The sequence below is a fragment of the Ranitomeya imitator genome, chromosome 3 (genome assembly GCF_032444005.1).
Source record: "Ranitomeya imitator isolate aRanImi1 chromosome 3, aRanImi1.pri, whole genome shotgun sequence".
Taxonomy (NCBI): Eukaryota; Metazoa; Chordata; class Amphibia; order Anura; family Dendrobatidae; genus Ranitomeya; species Ranitomeya imitator.
The window spans coordinates 796,352,088-796,372,984 of record NC_091284.1 but is presented as its reverse complement, the minus strand read 5'-3'; the positions used below and the strand labels follow the sequence as shown (position 1 = coordinate 796,372,984).

At 39.8% G+C, this 20,897-nt stretch overlaps 1 protein-coding gene across 1 annotated transcript; it reads left to right on the top strand.

Annotated features, from left to right (window-relative positions):
* Positions 1-8,002: 8,002 nt before the first annotated feature.
* Positions 8,003-14,313, top strand: LOC138671224 (collagenase 3-like). The gene is made up of 5 exons (XM_069759205.1): positions 8,003-8,156; positions 12,208-12,428; positions 12,872-13,020; positions 13,194-13,319; positions 14,036-14,313. Exons 1-5 carry the CDS (start codon positions 8,046-8,048, stop codon positions 14,209-14,211), a joined length of 783 nt encoding a protein of 260 aa, XP_069615306.1. The 5' UTR covers positions 8,003-8,045; the 3' UTR covers positions 14,212-14,313.
* Positions 14,314-20,897: the final 6,584 nt, after the last annotated feature.

Sequence of the window (20,897 nt, the reverse complement as noted above, 5' to 3'; positions counted from 1 at the left end):
CAGACGCTGTGTTTCCTCCTTTTTGATAAAGAAAAGTTTGAGAAGTTTTTCTGTGCTGCTGAAGGTTCAAGAAAATCCAGTGATAAGAGATATTATTAATGCAAATTTTCTTCAACGTGTTTCAAAGTATATGACACTTCTTCAGGAAGTAACCAGATAAGAACACGTTGACAAAGGTCTTCTTCTTTTTTGGTCCTTTATTACTATCCCCTTTGACAAGGATGGTAGTAACACCCATGTATCAATTTATTGATAGATTTTCAGGTAAAATAAAGAACTGGCACAATACTAAATTGTAAGAAAAAAATCCTCAGTACTGTTAATTTATATATTGAATCCTCCTTTATCCTGTATCTATACAATTCTTCCAGTCACTCTCTGCCAAACAACACAACCACCTCCCATGCTTAATTGCTGGAAATGTATTCTCGCCTCAAAATGCTTCTCCTTTTTCTTTGTGCTCAACTTCATTCATAATAGGGAAATAATCCGCTTACTGAACATATTGAACACAGCTTTCTAATCTCTTTAGGTAGGTCACAGAGCGTTTTTTAGTTTACATATTCCTCGCCGAAAGAGTTTAAGTCAGTGTAAGGCGGTCTTTTAGGAGCTCTGAGGAGGCAGCCCCACGGATAAGGGCTCTTATCTAAAAGTGAACCTGGAAATTATAGGCCAGTAAGTCTAACCTCTATTGTTGGTAAAATATTTGAAGGGTTTCTGAGGGATGTTATTCTGGATTATCTCAATGAGAATAACTGTTTAACTCCATATCAGCATGGGTTTATGAGAAATCGCTCCTGTCAAACCAATCTAATCAGTTTTTATGAAGAGGTAAGCTATAGGCTGGACCACGGTGAGTCATTGGAAGTGGTATATCTCGATTTTTCCAAAGCGTTTGATACCGTGCCGCACAAGAGGTTGGTACACAAAATGAGAATGCTTGGTCTGGGGGAAAATGTGTGTAAATGGGTTAGTAACTGGCTTAGTGATAGAAAGCAGAGGGTGGTTATAAATGGTATAGTCTCTAACTGGGTCGCTGTGACCAGTGGGGTACCGCAGGGGTCGGTATTGGGACCTGTTCTCTTCAACATATTCATTAATGATCTGGTAGAAGGTTTACACAGTAAAATATCGAAATTTGCAGATGATACAAAACTATGTAAAGCAGTTAATACAAGAGAAGATAGTATTCTGCTACAGATGGATCTGGATAAGTTGGAAACTTGGGCTGAAAGGTGGCAGATGAGGTTTAACAATGATAAATGTAAGGTTATACACATGGGAAGAAGGAGTCAATATCACCATTACACACTGAATGGGAAACCACTGGGTAAATCTGACAGGGAGAAGGACTTGGGGATCCTAGTTAATGATAAACTTACCTGGAGCAGCCAGTGCCAGGCAGCAGCTGCCAAGGCAAACAGGATCATGGGGTGCATTAAAAGAGGTCTGGATACACATGATGAGAGCATTATACTGCCTCTGTACAAATCCCTAGTTAGACCGCACATGGAGTACTGTGCCCAGTTTTGGGCACCGGTGCTCAGGAAGGATATAATGGAACTAGAGAGAGTACAAAGGAGGGCAACAAAATTAATAAAGGGGATCGGAGAATTGCAATACCCAGATAGATTAGCGAAATTAGGATTATTTAGTCTAGAAAAAAGACGACTGAGGGGCGATCTAATAACCATGTATAAGTATATAAGGGGACAATACAAATATCTCGCTGAGGATCTGTTTATACCAAGGAAGGTGACGGGCACAAGGGGGCATTCTTTGCGTCTGGAGGAGAGAAGGTTTTTCTACCAACATAGAAGAGGATTCTTTACTGTTAGGGCGGTGAGAATCTGGAATTGCTTGCCTGAGGAGGTGGTGATGGCGAACTCAGTCGAGTGGTTCAAGAGAGGCCTGGATGTCTTCCTGGAGCAGAACAATATTGTATCATACAATTATTAGGTTCTATAGAAGGACGTAGATCTGGGGATTTATTATGATGGAATATAGGCTGAACTGGATGGACAAATGTCTTTTTTCGGCCTTACTAACTATGTTACTATGTTACTATGTTACTATGATAGGAAAAGTGCCAGGCACCACCGCTGCTCCAGCCGACAACCTCCAGAGGAGGATGGACACAGAGTAAAAGGTAGAAACTGGTCACAGGAGCGCAGAAAGGAGACTCTGACATGGGATGAAGTTGAGCCACAATGCGTTTCAATGGAAATATCGTCTTTTTCAGGTGGGAGTTTACTCCAACCTGATGAATACGGTATTTCCGTTGAAATGCGTTGTGGCGGAACTTCATCCCGGGTCAGAGTATCCTTTCAGCGCTCCTGTGCCCGATTTCTACTTTTTACTCGCTGAAAGAGTTTGGCTGCTACTAGTAGACATTAAAGCTAACTTTAGCAACTACTGTAGTGCCAGGCAGCTGCTTGCACGGCAAAAATAATGAGAGGCAGCAAAACGTGGTTTGGCCTTTATACAAATCCATTGATAGAACAAACTATGTGTACAATTTTGGGCACTTATGTATAAAATGAATATACAGTAGCTTACTTATGTGGGTGTCATTTAAGAAGGCGAATTGCAGAAAAAATTGGTTATCAAATTTAAATTAGCTAAAATTGCAAGATTATAGGTTGAACGTGAAGGACCTATAACAACTATGTTCAGATCTTTGCAAAGGAGCATCTTTGGGGGAAAAAAACAGAACCTTTGGACATCATGACAGAGGAAAGGTAGGTGTTTATCTATCATTCCTCTGTCATGATGTCCAAAGGTTCTTTTTTTTTCTTTTTGCTCCCTATATATCATTGACTGATGGACCACAGCGTTCGCAAAAGATTAAGCTGAGAGTCATACCGGGCTAAGGATGGGATTAATTTATTGTTTATAATAAAACCTCTGACATGCGATATGGACTTTCCCTAAGAGAGTTTTGCTAGACCATGGGGTTGTCAAAGATTGCACAATGTATATTTCTCAGGCCTGGAGCAAGGTAATCTGCCCTGAGGATGATGTATGCATTATCATAGGATATGAGCAACAGTAACATGGTCATAATTTACTATTGGCAGAAATGTGTGAAAACCAGCATGCGGCTAACGTGGCCATGTCAAGTATATTTACCTCCTGACACTGACTTGTGTGTACATTCTATCTGCCCATTCTCTAAGAGAATTTCAAGAAAGTTTTGTGGGTTTTCTTTTAACTTTTGGGTTGAGAGTTTAAAAGTTTGAGAGTTTGAAATAAAAGGTTTTAATATTTAGAAAATATATGTTAAGTTGTAGACTTTGCGTGATCTATCTATCTATCCATCCAAAAATTGGAGAAATAAAATCATCCCTTTTCCATTTAAAGATGGATTCAAACTCCCAAGAGTTGTCACCAAAACCTCTTACATACAAAAACTCCAAAACGGCAGCACTCTAAATCTATGGTTTGATTTCTTTGCCTGCGTGGATTGGATGGGTTGTTACCAACTTCTGGTGAGAATTTCATGTCAATAGCACCTTCTGAAATAGATTTACTTAGAAAATTGGTGACGTGTTAAATACTTATTTCACCCGCTATATATTATAGTGTTCTGTCTTATAATAATATACATCGACATGTGTGATTTTTAGTTGTTTAGGTGATTTGGTATATATTCGTTTTGAGTTGATAAATAGGGTTATCTGTACTACTTGTGAGTGTGTCAAAGGTTGCTTGGTGCATAAATGGGAAATGGGTAAAGGAATAGGTTTATTTGGATCATTATGCAAACTGCTCTTTGATGTCCTCTTTAGAGTATCTCAAATATGACAAATCACAATGAAAACATGGCCTCATACATCACATTGTGAAAATTAAAGCTATGCAAGCAAAGTGATAACTAGATTGCTTTAGTCACGTTTGATTACTCAACAAACCAGAGGGAAACATTACATTGCATGCATCACTTGTCGCAACCTCTAAGACCCCTGGACCACCATCCTACAAGTAAGATTTCTGCTTGTCATCCTAAGAGGGAACAGGACCTCTATGTCCAAACTCTTTGTTGTAAACACATAAACCAAGGTCTCTTGCAGAATCCATAAAGAACCACAATGTTGGGTAAATGATGCAGTTAGCACATATTCCAGAAAATTCAGTTCCTCTTATATCCCTTTTTTAATCCTTGCAATATTTTAAAAATAGAACCATTAAAAATGTTTTACACACATGAACAAAATTGTTGGTTCCTTTCAAGGTAACAAAAACCCACAATGGTCACTGAAATAACTAGAAAATGACAAAAGTAATTTTCAACTTTAATTTAATGACTATCAACTAATGACAATCAGACATTGCTTTTGAATTGTGGTTCAACAGAAAATTAAAAAAAAAAAATAATTAGAATGAACTGGACAAAATAATGGCACTTCTAGAAAAGATTGGAAATAATTTGATCATAGGAACATGTTATATTAAGATGTGTCCTGTAATTAAAATCACAGATGTCTGCAAACTTGTAATCAGTCAATTAGCTTATTTATAGGATGAAAAGTAGTCACTGTGCTGTTTGGTATCACGGTGTGTATCGCACTGGCCATTGACCTCTAAATCTGCGGAAAGCATTATCTCAGGAGATTAGAAAGTAAATTATAGACAAACATGTTAAAGGTAAAGGCTATGAGACCATCTCCAAAAAACTTGATTTTCCTATTACTATAGTTGCACATGTTATTAAGAAATGTAAGGTCTACAGGACTGTAGCCAACTTCCCTGGACATGGCCACAAGAGAAAATATTGATGCCAAACTGAAGAAACGGATAATACAACTGTGAACCAAAGGGTCCAGAACAATTTCCAAAGAGATGAGAGGTGAAGTCCAAGGGCAAGGTACAGCAATTTGAGATAGCACCATCCGTTGCTGGCCTCCCCAAAGTGGACTTCATGGACGACGACTGAGGAGGAAACCACTATTGAAAGAAAAATCATGAAAAATGTGAGACCTGAATTTGTCAAAATTAAAATTGACAAGCTGCAAAGCTGCTGGAAAATTGTCCATTTGACAGACGAGATAAAACTGGAACTCTTTGGCAAGTCACATCAGCTCTATATTCACACATGCAAAAATTAAGCTAAAAACAAAAGAAAATTGTACCTATTGTGACACACGAAGGAGGCTCGTTTATGTTCTGGGGCTGCTTTGCTGCATCTGGCACAAGGGTGTCTTCTATATGCGCAGGGTACAATGAAATCTCAAGACTATCAAGGCATGCTGGCCGGAAATGTGCTGCCCAGTGACAGAAAGCTTGTCTGAGTCCCAGGTCATGGGTCCTCCAACAGGATAATGACCTAAAACACTCAGATAAAAATGTATAAGAATGGCTAATAGCAAAGGATTGTACCCTTCTGAAGTGGCTTCAATGAGCCCTGATCTAAATTCTGTTGAACGACTGTGGATGAAGCTAAAATCTGCAGTCTGGAGGAAGTACCCTTCAAAACACCCTCCTAAATACCCATGGATTGGCACAGTAGTCTCGTTGAGAGTTGCAGAAATTATTTGTTTGCAATGATTGCCTCAAAGGGTTGTGCAACAAAATATTAGGTTCTGGTTACTTACTTTTGTATCTAGGCCATTTTCAATAGTTTTTAATTTGTTGAGCCAAAATTCAAAAGCAATATCTAATTTTCATTAGTTGATATTCAGTAAATATAAATTGCTAATTACTTTTGTGAGTTTCAAGTTATTTCAGTAGCAGAAAGAACCAACAATTTTTGTCCATTTGTATGGTAGCTGCTTATTAATGAAGATTTTTTGTTAGAATAAGTAGAAGAGATGTTTGCTCATAGCATGAGTTAGTCTGGGAAATAGATTTCCTGCAAATGAATCGTCTGATGAAACAATGACAAATAAGGAAACACTATAAAAAGAAATGTCTTAGGAAATTGAGTTGTTTTTAAAGTGAAACGTCTAAGGCTCTATTAGGAGGGTCTTAAGGTACCGTCACATTAAGCGACGCTGCAGCGATATAGACAACGATGCCGATCGCTGCAGCGTCGCTGTTTGGTCGCTGGAGAGCTGTCACACAGACCGCTCTCCAGCGACCAACGATGCCGAAGTCCCCGGGTAACCAGGGTAAACATCGGGTTACTAAGCGCAGGGCCGCGCTTAGTAACCCGATGTTTACCCTGATTACCATTGTAAATGTAAAAAAAAAAAACACTACATACTTACATTCCGGTGTCTGTCACGTCCCTCGCCTTCAGCTTCCCGCACTGACTGTGAGTGCCGGCCGAAAAGCAGAGCGGTGACATCACCGCTGTGCTCTGCTTTACGGCCGGTGCTCACAGTCAGTGCGGGAAGCTGAAAGCGAGGGACGTGACAGACACCGGAATGTAAGTATGTAGTGTTTTTTTTTTACATTTACAATGGTAACCAGGGTAAACATCGGGTTACTAAGCGCGGCCCTGCGCTTAGTAACCCGATATTTACCCTGGTTACCAGTGAACACATCGCTGGATCGGCGTCACACACGCCGATTCAGTGATGTCAGCGGGTGATCCAGCGACGAAATAAAGTTCTGGACTTTCAGCTCCGACCAGCGATGTCAGAGCAGGATCCTGATCGCTGATGCGTGTCAAACACAAAGATATCGCTATCCAGGATGCTGCAACGTCACGGATCGCTATCATTATTGTTCAAAAGTTGCTGAGTGTGACGGTACCTTTAGATAATGTTTGTCTTGTTAGGGCTATTGGACACCAAAGAGGGGAATAATCCTTGGCACAGGACCTTTTCTATTAATCTAGCAAGTTTTTGCTTTATTACAATGTCCAGCATGTAATACCATCAAGAAAAAAAGCATTTGTACTGTCCTGTCCCAAAATTTGGGAATCATACAGCATTGTCTTAGCACTTAGCTCGCAATTGTCCTTTATTCCGTGGGACTGTTCCGATTTGAGAGCTTAGTCCCGCTACGCCAGGGCTTTTGTTCTGGCTTCCAATACTGATATATTAATCTCATCATTGCTCCTTCTCTTGTGGTGGAGAGGGGGTGGAGTCGCATCTTTCTACATCTCTCCTGTAATTGGGCATTTCCAGGACTCCAACTCACATCTTCATGTTTGCGGCCTACAATGACATAAATAGGAGAATTTGATACCCTTGACTTGTATTGCAGCCAATAAACCCAGAAGCAGATTATACATGTCCATAGAAATACATTGTATACAACAATGTATTTCTATGTTCCCTGTATACTGGAGGTGAAGAAAAAGTCAGATTTTTTTTTTCCTGTAAAACTGCTAAAAATAATCAAAAGCAATTACAAAAATATCATTTTTTTTAAGTCTCATGAAATTTCATGAAAACTACGCCTCCTGTACGTCTAAAAACGCTGCTGAACTGAGCAGTTTTTGGTGATTTGATTTCTCTCTTGTCTTCTATTTGGAGACTAAAAACAACACATGTAAAATACTGATCATCTGATGACACACTGATGTCACACTGATTACGTACAGATGACAAACGGACGACATACTGACAGCACATTGATGGCGCATCAGCTTCCACATGAAGCTAGCAGGAGACCGACATCGCAAGAAGAAGGGAGGAGCCGGCCAAGAAGAGGGACACTCATCGGACTGGACCGCCCCACAGGTGAATACAGTAAAAGTTATTTTTCGTATCCTGCAGGTCAGGTTGGGGGCTTATATACATCATTATAGAATGCCGTACATCAGCCCTGAAAGGTGATGGCCGTATCTCTTTTCGGCCAAACCTGGTGACAAGTTCTCTTTAAGGCAGAGAAAACTTGATGAAAGATTCCTTTTAAGGAAGGTACTATTTATTGTAATAGTGTGGGTTTTCCACAGCATAAAATACATGGGCCAATATTTGCTGATCTATGATTACACTGGACATGTGTCCGTGACTATTTAAGAAGTGTTACTGTAAAAAGACCTCAGTTAATTTCACAATGATTCCCTAGATTGCAACACACCTTCAGCTATAAAGCATGATGCTGTGAGTGGCACAGTACAGTGCAGGCTGTGTACTCTGACTGCCACCATGATGCAAGTACATTGCTTGGTCCTGCTTTCACTGTGCTATGGTGCTCTTGCCATGCCAAGACCCAAAAACAACGCAGACGTCAGTTCTTCTGATAAGAATTTTGCAGAGGTATGGTTCTTTATAATAATAACATAAAGCTAGAAAAGGGTCATATAGTTTAATCAATTAAGAGAATTTATTATATAATGAAAGGTTACAAAATGTACTAATATATACATTAATTTGTCAAAATTTTCAAGATTTGCTGTTGTACAATAGAAACCTTCATTGTTTGCTTCTAGGATATAAAATCTTGACTTTTTACAAGACAAAGCTGTGGTGACTGTACTGTAAGTGTAACCAGTTCTGCATCTGTGTATTGATCACGTGACCTGTGCAGTTTTTAAATTGTAGTTTTTTATTCTATAGGTGTAAACAATGAAGGTTGAATGAACAAAAGCAGGGTTGAAAAATGTGAAGAAATTATGCAGACAGTAAAATGGAAAATTGTGTAGATTTTTTTCAACAAACACTACCCGTGTGAGCTAATAACGATGTCACTCAGATGGGTTTTTCAGTTTATGTAAAAGCTCTAAAACTTTCTAATCTGCCTTCTTTTAATTTAACAGCAGTATCAATGTAGTTTTGCTGTCAGTGAATAGGAACTCTCTTGTCTAAATTCAGAGGCTGGAAATGTGAATTGCTAGTTCTTGATACTTTTGCATCCAGTCTAAGCATTGCTCTGGAGCTAAATATATTGGCACAGCACCAACATTGTCTCCATGGTAACAGACTACAAACTCTTTGTAGTCTGATTCTGCTATAATTCTTTTTTTTATCTGTCCCCTACTTATTCCCAACATAACAAATAAAAATTAGTAAGATATGAGGAACAAATAGAATGAAGTGCTTAGTCAGTGGAAAGGATGTTTGTAGTCTTCCTACGATGTTGTACACAATATGACATGAGAATGTTAAAAAGAATATGTCATAATATAAATCCCTCCAATCCGCATATACAGCAGGTGACATAAGTATTGAGCACATCACCAATTTTCTAATTAAATATATTTCTAAAATTGCTATTGACATGAAATTCTTACCAGATGTCGGTAACAACCCATCCAAGCCCCGTAGGCAAAGAAATAAATGTGAATAATAATAGTAATAATGAAAAATGACATAGTGAAAAAGTATTGAAGATGCTTAATTAATACTTTGTACAAAGCCTTTGTTGCTGATGACAGCTTCAAAACATCGACTGTATGGCAAAACTAGTCGCACGCATTGCTCAGGTGTTTTATTCACCCATTCTTCCAAACAAACACTTTTCAAATCCTGAAGGTCCCATGGTCTATTTCTATTAACTCTGAGCTTTAGTATCCTCCATAAATTTTATATTGGATTCAGGTCCGGTGATTGGCTGGAACATTCTAGCAGCTTTAATTTCTTTCTCTGAAACCAATTGACAGTTTCCTTGGTTGTGTGTTTGTAATCACGGTCTTACTGAAACGTCCACCCTCCTTTCAACGTCATCATCCTGGTTAATGGCAGATGTTTTCAAGAATGTCTCAGTACATTTATCCTTTCATTCTTTCTTCAATTATATAAAGTTTGCCAGTGCCATATGCTGAAAAACAGCCCCACACCATGATGTTCCCACCTCCAAATTTCACTGTTGGTATGTTTTGTTCGGTGTGATATGCAGTGCCTTTTGGCCTCCAAACACTGTGTATTATGGCATCAAAATAGTTCTATTTTGGTCTCGTCTGACTATATTCTTTTTGTATTGTACAGTCTTGTCTAAATGTTGTTGTGCAAACTTTAAACACGCTTGAACATGCATTTCATTTTCTTCAGCAGTGGAGTCTTGCGTGATCACTGTACATACAGGCCATGGAGGTTTAGTGCATTACTTTTTGTTTTATTTGAAACAATTGTACCTGCTGATTCCACTACTTTCTGTAGCTCTCCACGGGTGGTCCTTGGCTCTTAGACAACTCTTCTGATAATTCTTTTCACACATCTGTCTGAAAACTTGCAGGGAGAGCCTGGTTGTGGCCATTTTATGATGAAATTATGTCCTTTCCACTATTAGATTATGGGCCCAACAGCGCGCACTGGAACCTTCACTAGTTCAGACATTTTTCTGTAACCAATGCCATCAGTTTGTTTTGCAACAATAAGGTTGCAAATGTCTTAAGACATATCACTGATATTACCCATTATGAAATGTTTCTTGCATAATGAGACACTTTTTTTTATAAGCCATTGGTTGAACTAATTCTTATTATTTTTTGCTAAGTGGCAAGATTGCTTTCTAATTACTGATAGATTTCAGCTGATGTCATGACTTTCCATGTTCAATATTTTGTGTTATTTCTCATTATTACACTTAACTTAATTTATGGACATCTCTGGTTTGATGTCTTTGCCTATGTGTGGATGGGTTGTTACCAACATATGGTGAGAATAAGTGTCAATAGCACATTTACAAATATAATAACATAACAAATTGGTGATATGTTCAATACTTATTTCACCTGCTGTATGGACATGCAGGTCTTTAAAATGTAAATGCATCAACACCTTTATATCTTCTAGTTGTTGTTGCATTCCCGAGTATTTAGCATTTTCATCCATATACAAAATGAGGCCTTAAGTGCACTGGGTGTGACAGAGCACTCTCTGAGCTTCTACCTCTAGAGGATGTTTCCTCGCCCTGGAACAGCCTCTTTAGCCGAATTGATAGTGGAGCGCCCCCAGACGCAGGGTCGCGGGTTACTCGGTACCGGTCCTCTCTGGCTCAGTTCTGGGGTTGTCACGGTGGCTGGACCCGGTCCGTGACCCTGCTAAGGGGCGTCCAATAAAAGGTGATACAAGTCTGTCAAGGTTTTGTGACGCCACCTGTGGTATTCAGTCAGGGTGACCGATGCTGCTTGGGGTCCACTGGGGTGATGTAATGGCAGCTAGATGGTATACCTTCCCACAGGTGAAGTGAGTCCCCAGGGCTTCCCAATGGTGTAGGTGGCGATGGTGTGAGGTGCAGTCAATAACGAGGACACAGGGTTGCAGTCTCTTTACCTCTTTACTGGTGACTTCAGGATCCTCAATCCAGACCACTGTTAACAGGGCTGTCTGAGACCGGCCGGTCCGAAGGCACATCCAGAGTTCCCTTTGCAGGTGGAAATCGTTGCCTACCACTAGCGCCTGTGTGTTGCAGTGCTTCCCTGCTGAGCATTCGGGATAGTCCTCACAACTTCTGTTCTCGTTCGTTCCAGTTCTTTCTAGTTCTTTCTATTCTCCGTCCCCCAGTTGTTATGGCTAGAACGCACCCGTTTGACGGGTAGGCTTGGAGCTCTTCCGGGACCCTAGAGACACCCCTCCCCACGGTTGCCCCCTATGTCTGCTTAGGTGATGTAAGGTAGACAGCCAACCTATAATTAACTGTCCTGCGGTATTTGAAGTAAGGCATAAAGTCAGTTACTTCCTCGGTGGATGTTGCCGTTCTCGGGGCACGACTCCTATTGGCTCTCCTTTGTGCTTGATCTCATTTCTCACTGTCCACAATATCCTTCGCTTCGTGTCCTTTCTAACGATACCGCCGCAAGGTAGTGCAGGCGTGGTTCCGTTTCGTTCTGTTCTTGTCGCTAAGTCTCTGCCAGGTTCCCACGCCTGACAGGGACTCCCCTGAAGTCTCCCCCGCAACACCCCCTGCCACGGGATGTTGCCTGGGCTAAACCCAGTCAGCTTCTGTCCTAACTTCCTATCCAACCCCTAGTTTTACCAGTGTAAGGAGTGGCCTAATAAATAAAACCTTTTGCTTCCCCTGGTGGCCGGAGTGTGAAGTGTAATGTGTGCTGGTGATACCTGGTCAGATGAACTCCTTTAGTGCCATCAGACGTACCATCATTCCGCTTAGTGGCAGAGCGACGTTACTGCAACGACCAGGTCTCTGGGGCGCTGCACTAGCTTATTATTATTTAGTTCACTGGTGCCTGATCAGTAGAAAGATCCTTGGGAAGTGCTCCATCACGCTCAGAACACTTAACATATTGTGTTGCATATGGATAAAAATGCCAATTTTTTGGTAATGCCGCGACAGATAGAAAGAAAATAACATCAAATAGTATACTTTGTTTTTCAGTAACCAGTCTCTGTATCTTTGACTTTCTCCCAGGAATACTTAAACAAATTTTATATCTCCAACGCTAAAGAAAAAAGTTCATTTACGGAAAGGCTTGAGGCAATGCAAAGATTCTTCAGGATGAAAGTTACAGGACAGCTGGACACAAACACAATGAATATGATGAAAGCCCCAAGATGTGGCATGCCTGACGTGGCAGAGTTCTCTACATTCGGTGGAAGACCAAGATGGCAGAAAAATTCTATTACCTACAGGTAGGTTCCTTGGATATTTGTGAAAGCTGGGGTCCAAAGAGCATGTCTCATATCTTTTGTAAACATTTTCGTAAAGGGCTGCCCCACCCAAAAGTCGAAATATTCTCAAAACAATACAATGAGATCATATTAGTAAATTACAAATGTAGTATTTAGTTACAGAGTTTGTGACCTTAATTACTTATATACAAGTTTAGAAAATGAGGAAGGTGCAAAAAGTGTCAAATTCACAAAAAAACAAAAAATTGTCACACGCCATGCACTCAACTTTTTGGGCACAGCTTGTTTCAGAATTCTCAAGCATTTTGCTTAGTATATCTCCTCACTGCGTAGATCAGTTTTACCACATATTCGTTGCAAAGATGAGCATTTTAATTTTTTTTTTAATTACTCTAAAAATAGAGGATTATTACGTTAAAGAGATATATTGCCTTCTTGCACAGAATTGTGAATTATACCCCAGATCTTCCCGCTCGTGTGGTTGATGATTCGATCCAGAAGGCATTCGGTGTCTGGAGCCAAGTCACTCCTCTGAGGTTCACCAAAGTGAACAATGGAGAAGCAGATATCCTCATCCAGTTCGGGGCACGATGTAAGTGCTTTGTGATCAAAGTAGAATATATTACAGCTCTCTTAACAATTAATAGAATTTGTCTGTGTTTTCATTGAAATGTTTGTATTTTTGCTGCCATCGAAATACCAGAACCCCAGTATGCACCATTATAGTAAAAAACATAATGACTTTAATATATACTTTTTTTGCAGCACATGGTGATCAGATTCCATTTGATGGCTCCAATGGTGTCCTCGCTCATGCCTATGCTCCCGGTGCTAGAATTGGTGGTGATGCCCACTTTGATGAAGATGAAAGATGGACAAATAGCCGAGCAGGTACAACACTGCACAATTACATCTCACCTCTAAATACTTTTCCTTGAAATAATGTAAAAATGTTTAAATCTTTATTTTATTTAATTAGAAGAGATTTTTTTTATTATTTTTTTAAAAAATTTTGTTAAAATCCTAGTAGTGGCCATATTTTAGGCACTGACTTAATTCCTATATTCCCTGTAAAGACAGTGGAGCATATGTGCACTTTATGTCAGCTACAAAAATGGAATTTATTTTAAAAAAAATGGTCCGAGTATAGTGTAAAATTTAGAAAACAAAACAAAACTGTGATCAGTTCTATATATCCTACTTGGGTTGGATGGACATGTGACTGCTGCAGCCAATCACTGGCAGCAGCAATGATGCGTAGGTCACCGATTCGGCAAATTCTTGGCTGCAGCATTCACACAACCGTTTCTATGGGAAGAGGAAACAAAGACTGGTGGTGACCTGGGTGGCACTTGGAGAGGAATAGTGAGGATCAGTAGATGCGCGTGTTAGATTTTTTACTTTTTAGATTTATATTCAGCCACTTTTTAAAAATAAATAAATGGAGTGGCCATTCTCTTTAAGTGGTACGATTTTTTTCATATGCAGCATTATTTCGTAAGGCAAGACAAAGACAAAAAAGCAAACATCTGTCAAGGATAATACGAGAAGCCACGTACATCTACTGAATATCTCTCCTGTTAATCTGCATAAACCTTTTTTTTTAGGCTTCAATCTGTTTCTGGTGGCTGCACATGAGTTTGGCCATTCCTTGGGACTCAATCACTCTCAAGACCGGCAGGCCCTGATGTTTCCAACCTACCGCTATGTAAACACAGACAATTACCGCCTGCCACAAGATGACGTCAACGGAATACAGTCACTGTATGGTCGAAGGCGCTAGTAACTCCTTCAGAAACCTGCCAGAAGGGATTTTATCCAAGTGCGAAAAATGCTAATTATTGGTATAAATGTGCAATAAATATATAAATATAAGATAAGACTATCTGACAGTGCAATATAGATTACAGCGATAGCGGACGTTAGTGTTCTGCATTAGCAATATAACAACACCAATTCTGCTAATGATTTGCACAATGTGGTTCTCTACTTATGTTGTGTCTAGAAGACATGAAAATGAAGGTTCAACTAACTTGTATCCAGTGTGTTTGGTCGGCTCAAGAGAAAGATCTTTTATATAAATGGTGCCTTGTCGAAAAGGTTATGCCAAAATGCATCGATAACGATGCAAAAAAAATTACAATATGGGGGACATATCATGTACACCGGAAAATGTAAACCCCATCTTTAAATCTGTTACAACTGTTTGAAAAGTAAAAAGTCACTGCATTAAAATTCTAGTACAAATATATATATATATATATATATATATATATATATATATATATATATATATAAACTTACTGTAGGTGTATGTGTATATATATATATATATACATATATATATATATATATATATATATATATATATATATATATATATATATATATATATATATATATATATAGATATAAAGAAACACAGCAGCACATGTATATGAATCTAGGCCATGTGAAAACACAGACAAATATTCGATATGAATCATACTACTCAAAAATATTTTTTCATAAAAAAATTTTTCAAAAATTTTTTTTCATAAAACTTACAGTTATAGATAAAATGAAGATTCTTAGCGCATAAATTGGCCAATTCATGTGTGCCCATCAACCGCGGCAAGGTGATCTCCCTCTGATGGGTCCTACTCTACTGTACATGCCACTCTTGGGCCACCAGCCTACAACTTAGGACAAACATGTCACTCTGGGCTAAACCTACAATTTATGGGCAAGTAGAGATGATTACCGCCACCTGCAAGGTCAATGGGAGGAGTGCAAGATCAGGATGGATGCAGCCACATCCATACAATAAACAAAGAAAAAAAAACCAACCAGCACTCCCAATGTGAACACATGCAAGCTGCAAGCTGTATCATATAGATATAAAGAAACACAGCAGCACATGTATATGAATCTAGGCCATGTGAAAACACAGACAAATATTCGATATGAATCATACTACTCAAAAATATTTTTTCATAAAAAATTTTTTCAAAAATTTTTTTTCATAAAACTTACAGTTATAGATAAAATGAAGATTCTTAGCGCATAAATTGGCCAATTCATGTGTGCCCATCAACCGCGGCAAGGTGATCTCCCTCTGATGGGTCCTACTCTACTGTACATGCCACTCTTGGGCCACCAGCCTACAACTTAGGACAAACATGTCACTCTGGGCTAAACCTACAATTTATGGGCAAGTAGAGATGATTACCGCCACCTGCAAGGTCAATGGGAGGAGTGCAAGATCAGGATGGATGCAGCCACATCCATACAATAAACAAAGAAAAAAAAACCAACCAGCACTCCCAATGTGAACACATGCAAGCTGCAAGCTGTATCATATAGATATAAAGAAACACAGCAGCACATGTATATGAATCTAGGCCATGTGAAAACACAGACAAATATTCGATATGAATCATACTACTCAAAAATATTTTTTCATAAAAAATTTTTTCAAAAATTTTTTTTCATAAAACTTACAGTTATAGATAAAATGAAGATTCTTAGCGCATAAATTGGCCAATTCATGTGTGCCCATCAACCGCGGCAAGGTGATCTCCCTCTGATGGGTCCTACTCTACTGTACATGATGGGCACACATGAATTGGCCAATTTATGCGCTAAGAATCTTCATTTTATCTATAACTGTAAGTTTTATGAAAAAAAATTTTTGAAAAAATTTTTTATGAAAAAATATTTTTGAGTAGTATGATTCATATCGAATATTTGTCTGTGTTTTCACATGGCCTAGATTCATATACATGTGCTGCTGTGTTTCTTTATATCTATATGATACAGCTTGCAGCTTGCATGTGTTCACATTGGGAGTGCTGGTTGGTTTTTTTTTCTTTTTTTTTTTCCTTTTTTTCTTTTTTCTTTTTTTTTTTTTCTTTTTTTCTTTTTTTTTTTTTTTCTTTATATATATATATATATATATATATATATTTATATAAAACTTAAGGCTAGTTCCTCTGCCCATCTAACCTTGTGTATGGAGTTGTGGGGCACTTATAAAACATGAATCAATGACTACCCGCAGTGCAGCCACAATGACACTTCAGAAGTAATCTACTTTTACTATCAAATTCACAATGGCTTTCTTTATACGAAGAGGAATTTGTTCTGTAAAATCTGCTTTGGTTTTCAGGGCAAATGCAATAATAAAATAATCAATCAGTCTTTGGAATGTGGGAGGAAAGCGGAGGAAACCCACGCAAACACGGGGAGAACATAGAAACTCCTGCAGATGTTGTCCTTGGTGGGATGTGAACCTAGGACTCCAGTGCTGCAAAGCTGCTGTGCTATCCACTGAGCCACCGAACTGCCCCATAAAAATATTTCTTTGTTACTCCTGAATCTGTACCTACACTTTGTACTCCTGCATGGTCTAACCATCTGGCATGATGTGATGCTTCTGTACGCTGGGAGGTACAAGGGTACCACAACCAGACAGTGTCATGCATGATGGTCTCCTTTTACCACCCAAGGTGCAGGATGTTCTCGCCACACTAGAAAGCCTAAACTGACAGGACAAGAGAAGAGCTCACAATTTTTATGTGACAGCCTCAGCATTCTCAGGACCCGCACTGCACATAGTAGGGGCGATGTACTAATCCTGTCTATTATTTACACAGTGTAAACAAGGAGTCTCAAACTCTGCTGGGTATATGGGCCGCATATAGAAAAAATTTGAATTTGGAGGGAAGCATTCTTTGAAGGATAAAGTGATATTTTACGCCAGCAACACTTTCTTTCGGTAGAATGTGTCACATTGGACGCACATACAATTGAAATTTATTGCCGCTCAGAGACTTTCTGCACAGTAATGCCAATGCAAGACACCGGCCAATCAGAGGCCAGCAGCCTACATCTGCATGCTAGCGCATGACAGCAGAGGTGTATCTACAAGTGCTTCTCACCAAATTAGAATATAATAAAAAAGTTAATTCATTTCTTCAATACAAAAAGTGAAACTCATATATTATATAGAGTCATTACACACAGAGTGATCTATTTCAAGTGTTTATTTCTGTTCATGTTGATGGTTATGGCTTACAGCCAATGAAAACCCAAAAGTCATTATCTCAGAAAATTAGAATAATTAACAAAAAGAATCTGCAAAGGCTTCCTAAGCATTTACAAAGGTCCCTCATTCTGTTTCAGTTGGCTCCACAATCATGGGGAAGACTGCTGACTTGACAGATGTCCAGAAGGCAGTCATTCACACACTCCACAAGGAGGGTAAGCCACAAAAGGTCATTGCTAAAGAAGCTGGCTGGTCACAGAGTGCTGTATCCAAGCATATTAATGGAAAGTTGAGTGGAAGGATAAAGTGTGGTAGAAAAAGGTGCATAAGCGACCTGCATAACCGCAGCCTTGAAAGGATTGTTAAGAAAAGGCCATTCAAAAATTTGAGGGAGATTCACAAGGCGTGGACTGCTGCTGGAGTCATTGCTTCAAGAGCCACCACACACAGACGTATCCAGGGCATGGGCTACAAGTGTCAGATTCCTTTTGTCAAGCCACTCGTGACCAATAGACAATGCCAAAAGTGTCTTACCTGGGCCAAGAAAAAAAGAACTGGACTGTTGCTGAGTGGTCCAAGGTGTTGTTTTCAGATGAAAGTAAATTTTGCATTTCATTTGGAAATCAAGGTCCCAGAGTCTGGAGGAATAGTGGAGGCCACAATCCAAGCTGCTGGAGGTCTAGTGTGAAGTTTCCACAATCAGTGATGGTTTGGGGAGCCATGTCATCTGCTAGTGTAGGTCCTCTGTGTTTTATCAAGACCAAAGTCAGCGCAGCCGTCTACCAGGAAATTTTAGAGCCCTTCATGCTTCCCTCTGCCGACAAGCTTTTTGGTGATGGAAATTTCATTCTCCAGCAGGACTTGGCACCTGTCAACACAGCCAAAAGTATCAATACCTGGTTTAAAAGCAACAGTATAATTGTGCTTGATTGGCCAGCCAAGTCGCCTGACCTTAACCCCATAGAGAATCTATAGAGCATTGTCAAGAGGAAGATGAGAGACTCCAGACCCAATAATGCAGATGAGCTGAAGGTTGCTATCAAAGCAACCTGGGCTTCCATAACACCTCAGCAGTGCCACAGGGTGATTGCTTCCGTGCCACGCCGCACTGATGCAGTAATAAATGCAAAATGAGCCCCAACCAAGGATTAAGTCCATTTACTGAACATACATTTCAGTAGGCCAATATTTCAGATTTTAAAATAATTTTTCAAGCTGTTGTTATAAAGTATTCTAATTTACAGAGATAATGACTTTTGTGTTTTCATTGGCTGTAAGCCATGATCATCAACATTAACAGAAATAAACACTTTCATTCTATTCATATAGGCTGTGGTGTTACATCTTTTGTGCATTAATTGAGCCCTTACTTGATAGGTTTCTTCTGATACTATATGCAAATATTCATTGCTATTATAACATCCTGGACCCAATATTTTAGATAGGATTAATATTACTCTTACTATTAGTCATATGAATGGCAGAGCTTTGTTTCTCCCTATTATGGGTGTATCTGTGTTAAGTCTTGTTTGTGTAACACCCCAGGTTCCTGGTTGTTACAGTGGCATTGCTTTCCTCACTGGGAGAGTGATGTCATGCTTGGAAGTGAGGAAGGATTCCTTTTATCAGGTATTCACAAACATGCAACATGTTCTTACTCCAGGCCAGAAGGGGGAGCTTTGATCAAGTTTTTGGGTGGCTCCCCTATATATATTCTGGCAGGAGGGAAAGTGAGTCAGTCTGTGAGAGAGACAGTGAGAGTCAGGAAGACTGAAGGGGAAAGGAAAGAAAGGACGGAACAGTTTGTAGAGAGCGTGAAGGAGGAAAAGAAACAAAGGAGAGTTAAGAGCTGGAGAGAAGCTGAAACTGGGCTTCCTCCATGCTGAGTGCAGATACCAGTAGCCGGAAGACCGAGGTTTCAGATTGCAAGTTATCTGTCCATCATTGACACCTGAGGACACAGTAGCAGATAGAGCCTGGGTCGTGATAGAGATCCTGTAAAAAGGCTTGAGCTACCTGTCGTACGGGTAGTGTCTTACCTAAAAGGGGACAGAGAGAAAACGTGAGGATCTTGTGAGAAGCCTAAGGCAGCAAGGGACTACAACACCACAGCGCTAGAGGGAAGGCTTCCAACCCCACCTGGTAAGGAGGATTCCAGACTCGCTTCCAAGTCGGCCAGACTATCGACACCTGTGATCCGGTACCCTGGACTGTGGATGACTGAACCCTTCAGTAAAGAGACTGAAATCCTGTATCCTCCGTTTCTTTCCAGCACTACACCATCCTTGCCAAACACAAAGGGAGCCCTGGGGACCCACCTTCACCTGTGGGAATCCATACCATCCCTGCTGCCACATCACCCTAGAGGACCCCTTTAAGCAGCATCGGTCATCCCTGACTGAGTACCACAGATAGTGTCACGAACAAACTGTATTCAAACCCTTTTAAAGACCGTCCCATTTACTTGGGCGCACAGGGTAACGGACCGGATCACCACCGCCGTGACACATCCCTTTAAATACCGTACCCCATGGCCCTGGCGGGCGTTTCATTTGACTTTTTTATTGCTTTTAAACCTCTTTTAATAGTTTTTTTTGCCTATACTAATAAAGACTTTATGATAATACTTTCTGGTAATCCCTGTGTGTAGTATGCTTCTTTTTCTTTTGGCTTCTTACTTACTACTTCGTATATGCTTCAGGTGATCCCATTTTTACTTCTAGTGGTGTCTTCTTTATTTGTGTTGTGTTGTGTGAAAGTAAACTGGTGCGTATGGCTCAGTCTTTCCAAAGACTGCTCTTTCCCCAGCTAGATGCCGATACAGTTGATCACATTGATGAGAGTGGGAGCGTCACGCTCCCTCTCTCATCATTCCCCCTCTCAGCATCTGACGTCACTGATGCAGACAATGACAGCAGGTGCTATGACGTTATTACCTGGCGCCTGCTGTCCGGAAACAAGGAGAGGTGAGTATTTATTTATTTATTTTATGGGGTGCACTATTCAATATAGAGTCTGCCTATGAAGGGCGCATTACACAATATAGAGTCTGCCTATGGGGAGTGCATTGTACAATATAGAGTCTGCCTATGGGGAATGTATTATACTATATAGAGTCTGCCTATGGGGGGTGCGTTATCCTATATAAAGTCTGCCTATGGGTGGTGCATTATACTATAGGGTCTGCCTATGGGGTGCATTATACTATATAGAGTCTTCCTATGGGGATGCATTATACAATATAGAGACTGCCTATGGAGAGTGCAGTATACTATAGAGCCTGCCTATGGGGAGTGCATTATACAATATTGAGTCTGCTTATGGAGGCTGCATTTTACAATAGACATTCTGCTTATGGGGTTGCATTCTACTATATAGAGTCTGCCTTTAGGGAATGCATTATACTATATGGAAATCTATGAGGAATACATTATACTATA